The following is a 16,292-nucleotide window of genomic DNA, read 5'->3' as shown; positions in this document are numbered from 1 at the left end:
TATAATAAGATTATTAATTTTATTTAGTGCACCGTTTGTGAACTGTGAGTAAACCGATGATAACTACATAGTAATTAATTTTATAGTATAATGTTAATAATTTTTTAGTAAATTAAATTTGAGCATTTAAAAATAAATTATTTTTTAGTAACAATTAGTAACCAGTTAGTATACCGTTGATTAACCAAAATCGGATTTTTGATATTAAAAAAGTTATTTTTATAAAAAAAAATACAAATTGTATTTTACTGTTACTTTAAATCTACCGTGAGTAACCTGTTAGTATGTCGATGGTTAACCAAATCATACTTTTTCGAATATTGAATCTAATCAGCTTTAATTATATATTAAGATAAATTTTTACTAAGTATTACCCTTGATTTTATTTAAATTTAATTTTAGAAAAAATTTAATTGATTTTATTTGAAAAGGTTTTCAATTGGTTTTATTTTGAAAAAATATTAATTGATTTCATTTAGAAAGATCTTAATTGAAAAGACCTTATTTGTAAGAGAGTCTTAACTTTCATCTAACTACATTTTTTATATAATGGTTATTGTATTTTATAATTAACAAAGTATAATTTTGCACAAACAAAAGTGGATATTGTATTTTTCAATTTTGAAAGTGTAACTAGTATTCTTAAGGCTGAAAAGGAATATTTTACTTTTATAAGAAAGCGATTTTTTAATTAATACTTGAGTAATTATATAGCTGATCTCTTAATAAAATGTATCATTTTTTTTCTCAAAGGCTAAAACTTATATTAATAATAATGAAAATTACAAAAAGAGAACGATTCCTCAACACATTGAGTGAACTATTCTAAAAGAGATGATAAGAACTGTAAATATACAGTCTTCGACTAGGGCTTTTCTAAGCACCAAACGGGTTACCCAAGTAAGATTAGGCTTGATATTATTAACATGCAGCACAATTTCGGAACGTTCTAATAGAGTCTAATCACTTAACGTTTCAAACAAACATGATCATTCATCTCGGTGGACCTGCATCGCAGGATCCACCATTGATAAATCATTCAAAGAAACACCTTCCTCAGTCGTCCACTCTAAAGATCGAATTGCAGTATTAATAATTCAATTTTTTAAACATAACACAGTATTAATAGCTTCTTTTTCATATTTTTGTCAATTCCTTAGTCAGGATGCAATATAAACATGGTGCTCTTTCTAGTGATTCAATTTGGGTAATAAATTAACAATATGTATTTTAATATAAAAAAATTTGAGTATTAAGCTTACCAGATTCATGATTACAGCCCTAATCTAGAAAAGCTTAATCATTTAAAATTTTGCTCATTAAAGTTCCATCATTTACAGTCTACAATATTAGGTTTAGGCACTCACAGGCCAGAAATTGAGGTAAGCTTTAATTAGTTTTATGGTTCTTTAAATTTAAAGTAGCTAAATCTAAAATCTAAGTCGTCCTTAAAGTTGATAGTAAGTAGCTGTTGACAAAATTTCAAGTAGTTCGGATGAGCCGCAATTCTCAAACGTAGTAGCTGCTATTCGAACCTTGATCAATAGATTGGATGGTCCAAGTTTGCCATGTTTATAGAGAAGCTAATTTTGCAGCAGATCATCTAGCATCTCTCATCGATGATTATTTGATTGGGTTTATATCTCATGATTATCCGCCTCTCAGTTTAGTCAATTAATCATGATTTGTATGGTGTTTCGTACGATTGAAATGTTCAGGATTAATTGTGCTTAGACTTTTGTCTCTTTCCCTTATAACAAAAAAAAAATCTAATTTTACATAATGATTTGTGTTTTTTTTTTTTAGCTCATCCGGTTTTCAGGACTTTGTCTGATTTAGGCTTTTAACACCATACTTTTGATTTTTAAATTACCGCTAGTCGGCTTTATAGAAGAATAAAAAGAGAATCATTATGCATGGGATATAACTCTATATCCCAAAATCAAAAAAAAAATTGTTGAGGGTAAGTATACTAAAAAAGTTAAATTTCACAGAAAATAATAGTCTAATTTTTTATTTGGGTACTGCTTAAATTAAAGATTTTGGGAAGATAAGATCCATAGATTTTACCAAAATTCAACGTTTGACAAGATAATAAATTGTAAGAATTTATAGATTTTTGAAATTATTCACCTTTTAAAATCCCTCATTTGATTTCTAACATAAGAGATAGAAAAATTGAAATCCATCATTTAAAAAAAATGACATTGTTGTAAATTTTATTAATAAAAAAAAATCTTTATAAATCTATAGACTTATGATCAATTCAAACGGTGTCCAGCTAACATATATCAATTCAAACGGAGTATATCAAATAGAACCATTAATTAATAAATGTATTATTTTCTGAAAATTAAAACTTTTACATTCAAGTAAAAAGTTGATTGAGAAGTCTATTGTAAATCATAAAAAGGAACAAAGTGATGCAGCTACCCATTCCTTTCATATGTTACTTTTGCCATCGCCATTTAATTAAATTCTCGTGTTTAGCAATGCTATTAACTAAAGATTAGAAGACAATAATTGAAGTGGGGAAAGAACCTTCTAAGAGCATCTTCAATGCACTTTCTAAATATATCAAACTCTTTAATTTAAAGAGTTTCATGCAAAATTTAAAGTCCAATGAACTCTCCATGATTTAAATTTAAAGAAGAGAGGGAGTTTGGCTCTCCACATATGGAGAGTCAAATTCACTCTCTACTTCTTATCTTTTTAATAAAATTTCAAATTCAAAATATATAGACTATCTTTTTGTTTTTAAAAATATGTGTTTTGATTTTATTTTAATATAAAATATTATAGAAATGAAAATTATAATAGAAAAAGTAAATATAATAATTAAATAAACTAATACTTATTGAATAAAACGTTATATTTAGAGAGTTTATTGGAGTAAAATTAAAAAATATGCTCTTTATATGCAAGATGCTTTCTATCTTATAAAATATGCTCTCTTAGATATAGAGAGTAACATTGAATATGCTTTAAACATCAAAACCCTAATTCACTTGTTTTCTTAATGGAGACAAGATCAAATGTAGCGAAAATGGATACTGTGAGAAGAAAGTTGGGTCTGAAATGGTGTTACAGTGTAGCTTGCGAAGGAAAAAGCGGTGGTTTATCTCTTATGTGGGACGAATCAGTGAATGTTACTATCAAAAGCCACTCAAAGTTTCACATTGATTCTTTAGTGGAGTCGAATAATAAGATTTGGAGGTTTACAAGTATCTATGGAAACCCAATAACCTCTCAAAGAGTTCATACTTGGACTCTGATGAAGCGTTTGAACAACATGTTTCACATCCCGTGGCTGTGTGGGGGGGATTTCAATGAGATAGTTGTCCAAGAGGAGAAGAGTGGAGGAGCTGAACGACCCCAATATCTTATGAAGAATTTCAAAGAGGCTGTGGAGGATTGTTGCTTACAAGATGCGGGGTCGGTGCAGTTGGGGTTCACATGGTGGAGCAAAAAGAATAGTGGAGTTATCAGAGAAAGACTTGATAGATTTTTCCATAATCTTGAATGGAAGAATTTATTTCATAACTCTAAATGTGAGCATCTTCAGTTTAGTGGATCAGATCATTGCCCAATTGTGATGTATTGGTGGGTGAACAAAAGGGTGGAAAGGGCTAAGAGAAGGAGATTCACTCGTTTTCACTTCGAAGAGGTCTGGTGTAAGGATGTGGGTTTTCATGAAGTTGTGAAGGAAGCATGAGAAGATAATGTTAGAGGGCAAGTCAGTTCTAATATTCTCCCTCAACAATTGAAAATGTGTGCTCAGAGCTTCCAAAGCTGGGGTAGAAAGAATGTTGGAAGCTTGAAGATAGAAATTAAGAAGAAGAAGGAGATTTTGAACACCCTTCTGAAGAGCACCGTCCAAATGAATTTGGTTGGTCAGATCAAGAATGTAGAGGATGAGCTGAATACTCTTTTAGAGAAGGAAGAGATCATGTGGAAACAGAGGTCCAGAGTTGATTGGCTAGCTTATGGGGATTGCAATTCCAGATTTTTCACAAAAAGGCCTCGGATAGAAGAGCCAAAAATTCCATTGATGGTCTGTTTGACAGAAATGGAGTGTGGAAGACTGAAGATAAAGAGATTGAGCAGATTATTGAGGAGTACTTTTCCTCTATTTTTGTCTCTTCGAAGCCTCAAGTTCAGGATATGGAAAGAGTGACTAGATGGGTGGTGCCGATGGTTTCTGATGCTAAGAATTTGATGCTAAGTGCAGTCTTCACATAAGGGGAAATTGTCTCTGCTCTGAAAGAGATGAGTCCTACAAAAGCTCCTGGAGTGGACGGATTCCCAGCTTTATTTTACCAATCGTATTGGCACATCATTGGGAGGGACATCACTAAGGTCTGTTTGCAATTTCTCAATAATAATGATTCCATTAGTCCTGTGAATGCTACTGTGATTGCGATGATTCCTAAAGTTAAAAAAGCTAATAAAATGTCAGATTTTAGACCCATCAGTCTTTGTAATGTTATTTATAAGATTGTTTTTAAGACTTTATCTAATAGGCTTAGGAAGGTCCTGGATGATGTTATTGATTTATCTCAAAGTGCTTTTGTGCCTGATAGACAAATTGTGGATAATGCACTGCTTGGCTTTGAATGCATTCATTTCATTAAGAATTCTAGGAAGAAAAGGAGGGGTCCTGTTGCCATTAAACTTGATATGTCAAAGGCGTATGATAGAGTTGAATGGTGCTTTGTAGAGTCTATGATGCGTAGTTTGGGGTTCTGTGAAGTTTGGATTCGGAAAGTTATGGCATGTGTTTCATCTGTGAGCTTTTCTTTCTTGTTGAATGGGAATGTGAAAGGCAACTTCAATCCTAGTAGGGGCCTTCGACAAGGAGACCCTTTATCTCCTTATCTCTTCTTACTTTGTGCACAGGGTTTGTCTGCCTTGATGAATAATGCTGTGGAGAGGAAGCTTATCAATGGCATTGAGTTTGGTGGTGGTTGCCCTCAGATTTCACACCTCTTTTTTGCGGATGACAACCTTCTCTTTATAAGAGCTGATAGAGAGGAATGTGAAACACTGAAACAGATCCTGAAGGAATACGAAAAAGCCTTTGGCCAGACAATTAACTTTGAAAAATCTGCAATGTCTTTTGGAAAAGGGACTTCTGCGGCAGTTCAGAACGATTTACAGGCTGTCCTCCAAATACCGATTGTTTTCTGTCACGAGCGGTATCTAGGGCTACCTTCAGCAGTGGGGAGAAACAAAAAGGAGAGTTTCAAATCTATTAGGGAGAGGATTTGGAATAAATTACAGCTATGGAAGGATAAGCTTTTCTCATGTGGTGGCAAAGAAATTTTGTTGAAAGCAGTAATCCAATCAATTCCAGCTTACTCGATGAATTGTTTCCGGCTTCCTAAAGCTTTGATTATTGAGCTGGAAAGAATCTGTAACAGATTCTGGTGGGGCAGTAGTCAAGGTAGCAACAGAATGCATTGGGCAAAGTGGAGCAGATTATGTAAACCTAAGTGCTTGGGTGGAATGGGTTTCAGAGACTTTGAAGCTTTCAACCAAAGTATGTTGGCTAAGCAGGCCTGGCGAATTTGGAGAGACCCTCAGAGCCTTCTGGCTCAAGTTTATAAGCAAAAGTATTTCAGAGATGTTTCCTTTATGCAGGCAAAAGTACCCAGATCAGCGTCGTTCACATGGAGAAGTATTATTTGGGGAAGAGATATAGTTGAGGCTGGCAGCAGATGGAGAATAGGAGATGGAAACTCAGTTCATATTTTTACAGACCGTTGGCTCCCTCGAGAGAAAACTTTCAAAATGCTGAGTGTGGCTAAAGAAGACTCCCCATCCAAAGTAGTTGAGCTTATTGGGAATGATGGCAAATGGATTGAATCTGTTATCAGAGCTCAATTCATACCTGATGATGCTGATTCTAATCTGTTATCAGAGCTCAATTCATACCTGATGATGCTGATTCTATCTTAGAGATCCCTCTCCCAACTACAAAGCAGGAGGATAAGGTGCGTTGGCACTATGAGAAAACGGGGAAATATACGGTACGCAGCGGCTATAGAGTAGCTATGGATCTCAGAAACAATCCGTCTTCTTCGAATTCAGGAGAATATGTTAAATGGTGGAAGTTTTTGTGGAGTTTAAGTCTGCCAAACAAAATCAAAATTTTCATGATGAAATGTTACAATGGCTGGATTCCAGTCGGATCTGTGCTTATTAGGAGAGGACTGAAGATAGATGAGTCTTGCCCTTTATGCTCCAACGCACCTGAGTCCATTATGCACACTTTATGGCAGTGCTCTTAAGCTAAGAAAGTGTGGAAGACTTGGGATCTTTATCATAGAATCAAACCTCTGAACCTGCATAATACACAGGGGTGGATTCTGCAATTAAAAGGTAACTTAAATAGAGATGAGTTTTCTGTTTTTGTGGTAATTCTTTGGCTTGTTTGGAACCAAAGGAATTGCGTGGTCTTTGAGAGCCCTAGTAAGCCTGTGAGCATGTTGGTGGAGTGGGCTATTGCGTATGTTACTGAGTTTATGCAGGCTAAACAGGCTCTTATGCCCAGGAGGAACAATGTTCAGAATGAAGGGAGTGAAGCAGTAGCTGATGGAAGATGGATTCCTCTAAGAGTTGGTACTTATTGTATCAACGTGGATGCAAGATTTGCTAAAGGAGGTAGGTCTTTTGGGACAGGGGTGATTATTCGTGACTGGCTTGGGAATGTGAAAGCTTCCGCAGTTAAGAGACACGAACTGAAGGCGTCAGTGAGCCTTGGGGAAGCTATTGCTGTTCGGGATGGCATTATGCTGGCAAAAGAAGCTAATCTTACTCCCTTTGTAATTAGATCGGATGCAAAGGTGGTAGTGGATATCTTCAACAGTTCTGAATTGCCTTGCAATGATGTTAGTCTGGTTGTTCAAGATTGTTTAGCGTTGTTATCTGATATGAGCTGTAAGGGGATTGTGTTTACAAGTAGAAACTTTAACTTTGCAGCACATTTTTTAGCTAAACAGGCGTTGATAAATTCTAATGTTTATCATGTCTGGTGGGAGTCTGTTCCCCCAGAAATCAATCAATATGTAATGGCTGATTTACAGCTTTGATTTATAAGATGTTACTTTGCTTCAAAAAAAAACCCTAATTCACTTTTAATAAAGGCAACTCGCCTATATCCTCAATCCTAACTTTTGATAATTGAACATATGGAAAATATATATTTAAATAATGTGAAAATCTTTCATTTTGATAAAAAAAACATTAAATTCAAACCTCCCACATCCAGGTTCACCAAACGGTCGGTTCCTTATAAAAAACGATCAATTTAGTTAAGCCCGAATTAATAAAATTATTTTCTTTCTTTAATCGAACCAATCAAATTAATTACTTTAACCAAATTAATCAAAATTTTATAAGTATAAAACCAAGTCGGCCAAGTTAGTCGGTCAATTTGATAAAATCGATATAAAAATATAAATATATAAAATATAAAATATTTGGTTAGTTTAGTTAATTTGATTAACTAATTGCGTCTAACATCTCGGTCCTCGGTCACTCATCCGCTTGACTTAGCAATAGTCTTTTTCAGTGAGGTTGTTTCGTCTCTAAAAGACGTTATCACTACATTATCAATAAATATATAAAATATTCAGTTAATTTAGTTAATTCGATTAACTCATTCTTTTTAAAAAATAAACTGTAACTGAGCCACAGTGACCGAATTAACTAACTTAACTAAGATGTTTAACCGAACATAACCAAAATATATTGAGTAACCGAATGGTTTGCTAACCGTACCAGCCACATCAAAAGACCTCCCTCTCGTTTATTGCTACTAATGGAAATCTCAATAATCGCCTGTGAACTGGACCAACCCCACACTCTCCTTCTTAGTCATTGGGTGTTTGTTTACTGTTCCATCTTGTTCTTATCTGTTCTATTTAAGCTATATTAATATAGCACGATGATCACTGATAATAGGATTAGAGCTTGGAAATAAATTAATTAAGTGAAGGGTGGAGAATCTTTGATGCTGGGGATGTCGCAACAAAAAATAAGATAATGTTTAATGATGTTGATTATAAAATAAAATAATATCAGCAATTAACTTTTAAAATCTATTGATTCAAATAAAAAAATACTAAACAATTAAATATCAAATAATGGTTGATTTAAAAAATATCGAAATTTAGAAAATAATAAATTATGTCTCAAAACATCAAAACTACTATTCAACAACTCATAAGGTTGTTTAAATATTAAGACAAAATAAAAAATTTAAACTGGATGTAAAACGAAATAAACAAAAAAACCTTAAAAACTGCCGAAATCACAAAAACGTCATTTTCAGGACCTAGATGATGGAAATCAGCTCAAAAGCAATGTAGGCCATGAGCATAGATGATGGGTATCGATCGTTGCCCTGTTTTCAATAAAGTTAGACTTGGAAACAGCCTAAATCGCACACTTTCAACTTCCGCAACTGTATCACTTTTGCACTCTATTTTAAGTGAGAATAGACACTCGAGGTATCTAAAGTATCGCTATATTTTATTTTAATACTGACCAAAATTTAAATATATAAAAAAAAAGAATTGTGATTTGAAAGAAAAATCTGGTAAAAGATTTTACTAAATTAGTAAATTTTGTCTTTCTCTCCTTTTACCATATATTTTCTTGGAGTTAAAAATTCCCTAATATTAATTGTCCATGAATTTAGAACAAGAATAATTAACTCGATAAAAAAAATTAAATATCAAAATAGGAAAAAATAAACAAATGTATTTATTCATATACATGATTCGCCAAATACATGATAATATTAAAAAAATTATCAGTTTGATCTATCATTTTTTGACCATCTAACAAATATACCCACAGTTTGTTTAAAAAATGACATGACACAATATTACATATTTATGTGGATAAAATTTATTCTATTTTGTATATGTAATATCGTGTCATGTCAGCTACAAAATAATCATAAATTTAAAAAGATAATAGATTAAACTTGAATGATTTTAAAATCATGATATAGTTGGCAAAAGACTTCAGTGTTTGCCAAAAATTATTAGGCTTAATCAACCAAATTATTACTTCTTCTTTTTGGACTTTATTTTTATGGCCAAAATTTTTGAAATCGTCAATTTTACATCATTTTTCAATTTTTAGTTTAGCCATTTATTAAAATTAAAATAAAAAATAAATTAAAATTATATCTTAAATCGCTTTATATTATTTCAATTCGTCTTTTTCCTGTCAAGAATTCCAAAGGCAACAAAGGAATAAAATATCATGCTATCACTATCTTCAAATTTAGGTATATGGACTTGCTTTTCTGGTTAATTAATTCTATACTGAATTCTTCTTCAACCTCAAGAATGTTTGTCTTCTACTATTTATATAAGTTCGTTTCTTATGGAATCAATTATTACACGATTTCCTATTTAAATGCCATTTGTGTTAAAACTGTTTTTTTTTTATATAATTGGGGACGCTTGTGAAAAATTTGAACTCACGATCTAACAGTTTTGCGTTATTGGTTTCGAGAAACTGTTAGAGCAATGTTAGAATTAGAGAGGTGGGCAGTTGAGATATCAAACGAGCTCGAGAAGACGGAAGCAGATACAAAAACGGAGACGGAGCGGTGGAGAAAAAGCTCAATATACAAAGTTCCGGCGAGCATCGCCGACGTGAATACGAAACTATATACGCCACAAATGGTCTCATTTGGTCCTTATCACCACGGCAGGCCACATTTGATTCCGATGGAGGAGCACAAAAGGAGAGCGCTGCTCCAGTTTCTTAAGAGGGCAAAAAAGCCATTGAAGGTGTTTGTGGAAGCTGTAGCTGAAGAATTGCAGTGTTTAAAAGACTGTTATTATGAGATTTCTGAACGTTGGAAGCAAGATGATGATGGTTTTGTGCAGCTGATGATTCTTGATGGATGTTTTATGCTGGAAATTCTTCGAGTTGGTAATGACTTGATCGATGATTATGCTCCTGATGATCCAATATTTGGGAATCGTGGGAGATATTGTGTTCTGCCATATATCAGGGTTGACATGTTGATGCTTGAAAATCAACTGCCACTTCTGGTTCTTTACAAAATGCTTGCGGTTGAATCTGGAGAAATGGTAAGTATAAACCAAACCTTGGATCTGCTTAATAATGTGTTTTAAAATGATCTTGTTTTGTATAATACAGTTGCAATAATCAAATTTCGACTTCCCTTCATTAGCGCAAGGCATAGAGGGAGATGTCGTAACCGTCTATACCGTAAAATCGATTTTCGACACGGTTTTGTCCCTGTTGCAAGATGTGGACATGGTCTACCTGAACGTTTTTATCTAAATCATTAATGAAAATAAATTTTAACCATTCAAAATTAATTTACTTTTTCCACCATTTTTTGTTTATTCCTCAAACTTTCAATATTGTTTACCCTATTTATTAATTTTCAATTTTAATTGTATCCACTTTTTTTTTGCCAAAATATTTACTGTTAATTGTATCCAGTTTTTAAATTGAAGGTTTTTCATTCTAAAAAAAATTAATATGTCTTTCATATTTAGCACGTAGTCTAAATAAATTTTTAATATTTTTAATTTATTGAAATTGAAACTGTGTCATGTGTGTCAAAAATGAAAGATATATTTAAATTTTTTTTAAGTGAAAAATTTCAATTTGAGAGAAAAATGCATTTTACCAACGGAATTTTCCGTCGCTAAAGGCTGAAATCCGTCGGTAAATTAAATTTTCTGTTGGTAAAAGGTTAAAATCCGTTGTTAAATCAAAAAAATTATGTCGGTAATTCTCTATTTTCTAGTAGTGAAAATTGAATATCTTTGAATGATTAGAGCATTAAAAATAAGTAATTGGACCTTAAGATATGCTAACAATAGACTGTATTGCTTATTAGAATGACAAAACACGGATATTAAACAATCTAGGTCACTGAGTTATTTCAATGTTACAGAAAGGATACTAAATTTCAAATCGTTAAAAAATGGTCACTAAGTTATCAAATTATTTTACGGGATGTCACTCAAGACAAAACGCACCAAACTTTTTGCGTTTTATCCTACGTGGCATGCCATAATTAACAAAAGGTGTATAATTCAGTATCAATTTTGAACAAAATAGTATAACTCAGTACTCGTTTTGTAATTTGCGATAAACTTAATGACCTTCTTTTAAAATGATGACCTCTTTGAGAAATAATTCGATAATTTAGTGACTAATTTTTAACGATTTGAAATTTAGTACCCTTTTTGTAATACTGGAATAACTCAATGACTCAGGGAGTTTAATATCCGAGAACACCTTAATCTAATTGATCAACTTACATTCAAGACTGTATTGCTTATTAGAATGACAAATTAAGTTAATTTGATATTTTTTTTTTGATAAAAAGTTAATTTATTAGTTGAGTTATATATAATCTAGTTAAACAATTTTCATATTTTTGACATGGTATCTTATTTTAATGATTGCATCGAAATAAAACTCCGAAAATATTTTCTTCTAATTCACCTGGTATAATATTTAATTCATTCTATAGTTTCATGATGAATTTAATAGATTTCTTTTTAATTACTAATTATTAAAAAGAAAAATATTAGTAGAAAAAAAAATCCATTTGAATCAAACGAATTAGAAATTGGTGAATTAGAAATTCAAAGTACAACTTTTAAAATTTAATTAAATGTTGGAAATTTGTAATTATCAGAAAGAATATTATAAGTAGAATGACAATTCATTTGTTTTCACGCATGAAGGATGAAGAACCTATCAACAGGCTCATACTTAAATTTTGCTTTCTGGTATCTCCGGGGGTACCTATTGGCAACTGCTTGCACGCATTAGACATCTACAGAAAAATGCAAATTTTTGAATTCAAAACGAGGAAAACAGATATAGTTGGACGATCAAGTAGACTGCAGTTTGAATATACTGATATAGACCTATCTGCAACAGATCTGTATGATTCAGGAATTCGATTCCGGAAGAGTAAAAATGTAAGCATAAGTAGCATTTCATTTCGCTCTGGAGTGTTGAAGCTTCCGGCCATGGTATATGATTTGCAAACAGAGCGGTTAATGCTTAATCTCATGGCGTTCGAGTGGTGTCATTCGGGCATATCAATCGAAGTTACTGAATACATTTGCTTTATGTACTATTTGATCCGGAGTGATAGAGATGTCGCGCTCCTACGTTCCTATGGTATCATCCAAAATTATCTAGACAGCGATAGAGATGTCGTTCTATTACTCAGTTCTCTATCCAGGAACAGCGTAACGGAGGTGGATAGCAAACTGAATCGTGTACGCCTTATGGTAAACGGCTACTGCACAAGGCCTTGGAATAAGTGTCGTGCCTATTTGGTTCGTAACTATTTTAAAAGTCCTTGGACTGCTGTTAATCTTATTGCAGCAATTATTCTATTTCTCCTCACGTTTGCTCAGACTGTATATACAGTCTATCCTTACTACCACCGAAATGAACCTCGTCCACGCACTCCTTAGTTGAATCTTCATTGTACTTATATTATTCGGAATTAGAAAAAACATGTCGGAGTTTGAAGAAGTATAAAATAGAGTTTTTTTGACAATAGTAAAAAATTGCTTATGCTCTTGTATTTTGGCTAGTTTCTTTGCTAAAATAAGTAGTTGATATACTTTCGGTAAATAGTGATCTTGTTGATATTTTTATTTTGTAAGAATATTTGGAGGTTTACTTTCTGAGTCTGAAAGCAATTAAGTTCATCTATTTAGATGATAATTTAATATTTTTATCGTAAATGTAAGAGAATAAATTATTTTTTATTATACATCTCACATGTCCCAATGAAATCTCCAATTAATTGAAAAACTTTAATCCATTTGATATACTATTTTCATAACTCTATATTACTAGGACATAATCCACTAATCTCACATTGGAAAAACATGAGTATATTAAAAAAAAAATTGAATTTAAAATTGTACTTCCTTCATTATTGATTGTTAGACGTTTTAAAATGTCAATAAAAACAAATTAAAATACTTGAAACGTCACACATTTGTCCACATGAGAAAGTGTTAATTTACCGTCCAACAGCAAACACATGGGTCCATTAAATATATATCAAAGTATTAGTAGCTTTTTTTTTCATGTTTTTGTCAATTCCTTAGTAAGCATGCAATATAAACATGGTGCTCTTTCTAGTGATTCAATTAGGGGAAATAAATTAACAATATGTATTTTTATATAAAAAAATTGAGTGCCAAGCTTACCAAGTTCATGATTACAGCCCTAATATAGAAAAGCTTAATCATTTAGAATTTTGCTCATTAAAGTTGCATCATTTACAGTCTACAATATTAGGTTTAGGCTCTCGCAGGCGAGAAATTGAGGTAAGCTTTACTTAGTGTTATGGTTCATTAAACTTAAAGTAGCTAAATCTCAAACCTAATTTTTTTTTTTGAGAAATCTCAAACCTAATTTTACATAATGATTAAGGCTTTTAATATAATACTTTTGATGTTCAAATTACGGCTAGTCGGCTTTAAAAGAGAATGGGAAGAGAATCATTATGGAACATAAATTTATATCCCGAAATTAAAGCCTCTCTTTCTTGAGAATAAATTATGTTTTTTTATTTGGACAAGTTTGAATTGAGAAATTTTGGAGGAACAAAATTTATAGTTTGACAATGATAACGAAATTGTAAGAAATCATGGATTCTAAAAATTACTCACCCTCTAATCCTCATTTGATTTTCCACGTAAGAGATAAAATTAAAATCCATCATTTTTAAAAAAAATGATGAATTGTTGTAAATTTTTATTTTTTTTCCAAAAAAATCCTATAACTATGGATTTTTTGTTCACTCCAAACATTAAATTTTTTAAATCTATAATTTTAAAAATTCTTAATCCAAACAGTTTCTCGATGTCTTGTATATCCAATTTTTCGGAAAGTTGATAGTCCAATGTTTCTTTGATTAAAAACTAACTTTCTTACAACAATCTAGATAAGTTGTATTTTTTAAATTAAATGAAAATTAAAAATAATAAACCTCTAAAATTAATTAATGAAAAATATTATTATATCTTGAACATTTAATGACTTAAAAATAAATAAAGTATCATGAAAAGTTAATATTAATTATTTTTTGAATAATAACGTATGGGATAATTAATTTTCCATAAAGTACATAATGTGGAATCATGTGAGGGCCAAACAGATTTAATTGATTAACAATGACATGGGCAATAGATCAGCACTGGACACATATTATTTTTGAAGGAGATGCCATTCAAATTCCTCAAATCCTAAACCAGAAACAGCAATGTCCATCATTGATTTGGGGTGTTTGTTTGGATATTATGCATCTTCAGAATTTCTTTACTGATATGCAAGTTAATTATGTTTCTAGAAAATATAATGTTGTAGCTCATAATTTAGCTCAATCCTGCAAGACAATGGTTCTTCAGTCATTGATGTTGTGATTGAGTTTTTAACTATCTTGTTTGTAACCAGTTATTTATCAATAATAGTGACATTCAGATAAAAAAAATATATATTTAATTTTATTATAAATATTTTTAGTTTATTTGACGTTATTAAATACAATTGGGCCTAGCTAATTGATCTGAGAGATTTACATATTTACCTCAAATAGAGAAATATTTATAAATATTACCTCAATGCGTAAAAGTTAAGAAAAATACTTCATATTTTCATCAATATAATATTTTTACTCCACGTGTATAAAAATTTATGATTTTACTCTACATGAATAACACATGCACATGACATGACAATCTCTCTCTTTTCGGGAGCACATATACACTGATACACACTCTCTAAAACCACACAGCCTTTCTTCACTTTTTTTTGTCTTTCTTAAACAACCATACACCTGTACCCAAATGAGGAAATTTATTCACTAAATTATTATTGACAAAATAAATCTAGCATTAAAAATTATGTGCTTTTACCTTTTTTGTACGTATATTTTATAATATGTTTTGGTTTTATTTGATGCTTAAATATAGTTATGCCATTTTTTTCTTCTCTCTCAACATTAAAATATATTATTGAATTAAAAAAATAAAAATAAAAAGAAAATTAAACGTAAACTATTAAAAAAAATATATATAAAAGAATGTATAAGTAAATATGGAATTAATTATTGAAGTTATTTTTTTATTTTACGAATTAATCATATGCATTATAATCGTATTTTCTTTTTAAAAGAGATATTTTTAAAAAAATTATTTTCAATTATAAACTTATATATCGTAAGAATAAATTAAAAAAAATATTTTAATAAAAAAACATGGTATCATTTATAATTATTTTATATATTTTGTCATGATAGCATCATGACATTATCATTAATTGTATCATAATTTTTTGCATAGTTTATTTTGTGTAACTTATGTAAAATTTAATAACATTTTCATAATAGTATCATACTATTATTATAAACTTATCATAATATTAACATACTCTTATTATTATTATTATTATAATATTATCATATCCTTATTATTGTCACAATATTATCATAATTTTATAATAAAAAGTTGTTTTACGTGCTTTATCATCACTTTATCAAATTATATCATTATATTATTATAACTTTATCATAATATTATCATAATCTTGGCATAATATTATCATATTATTATCATAATCTTGGCATAATATTGCCATATTATTATCACAACCTTATAACCATTTTTTTTTTTGAAATCCTTATAACCATTTTATGAAAGGTTGTTTTACGTGCTTTATCACCACTTTATCATAATATTATCATAACATTATCATAATATTATCATATTATCATATTATTATCATAATCTTAGCATAATATTATCATAATCTTAGCATAATATTGTCATATTATTATCACAACCTTATAACCATTTTTTTTTGAAAATCCTTATAACCATTTTATAAAAGGTTGTTTTACATGTTTTGTCACCACTTTATCATAATATCATCATATTATTATTATAATATTATCATATTATTATCATAACCTTGGCATAATATTATCATATTATTATCATAATCTTAGCATAATATTGTCATATTATTATCACAACCTTATAACCATTTTTTTTGAAATCCCTATAACAATTTTATGAAAGGTTGTTTTACGTGCTTTATCACCATTTTATCATAATATTATTATAACATTATCATAATATTATAATATTATCATATTATTATCATAACCTTAGCATAATATTATCATAATCTTAGCATAATATTGTCATATTATTATCACAACCTTATAACCA

General features: G+C 30.5%; 1 protein-coding gene across 1 annotated transcript; it reads left to right on the top strand.

Moving 5' to 3' along the window:
- Nucleotides 1–9,506: 9,506 nt before the first annotated feature.
- On the top strand, nt 9,507–12,626 carry LOC126680204 (UPF0481 protein At3g47200-like). Its single transcript, XM_050375261.2, has 2 exons — nt 9,507–10,124; nt 11,769–12,626. The coding sequence occupies exons 1-2, from the start codon at nt 9,552–9,554 to the stop codon at nt 12,513–12,515; spliced, it is 1,320 nt and encodes a 439-aa protein (XP_050231218.1). The 5' UTR covers nt 9,507–9,551; the 3' UTR covers nt 12,516–12,626.
- Nucleotides 12,627–16,292: the final 3,666 nt, after the last annotated feature.

The sequence above is a fragment of the Mercurialis annua genome, linkage group LG5 (genome assembly GCF_937616625.2).
Source record: "Mercurialis annua linkage group LG5, ddMerAnnu1.2, whole genome shotgun sequence".
Classification (NCBI taxonomy): domain Eukaryota; kingdom Viridiplantae; phylum Streptophyta; class Magnoliopsida; order Malpighiales; family Euphorbiaceae; genus Mercurialis; species Mercurialis annua.
The sequence above is the reverse complement of the archived record's forward strand: the minus strand, read 5'-3'. Positions and strand labels throughout refer to the sequence as shown.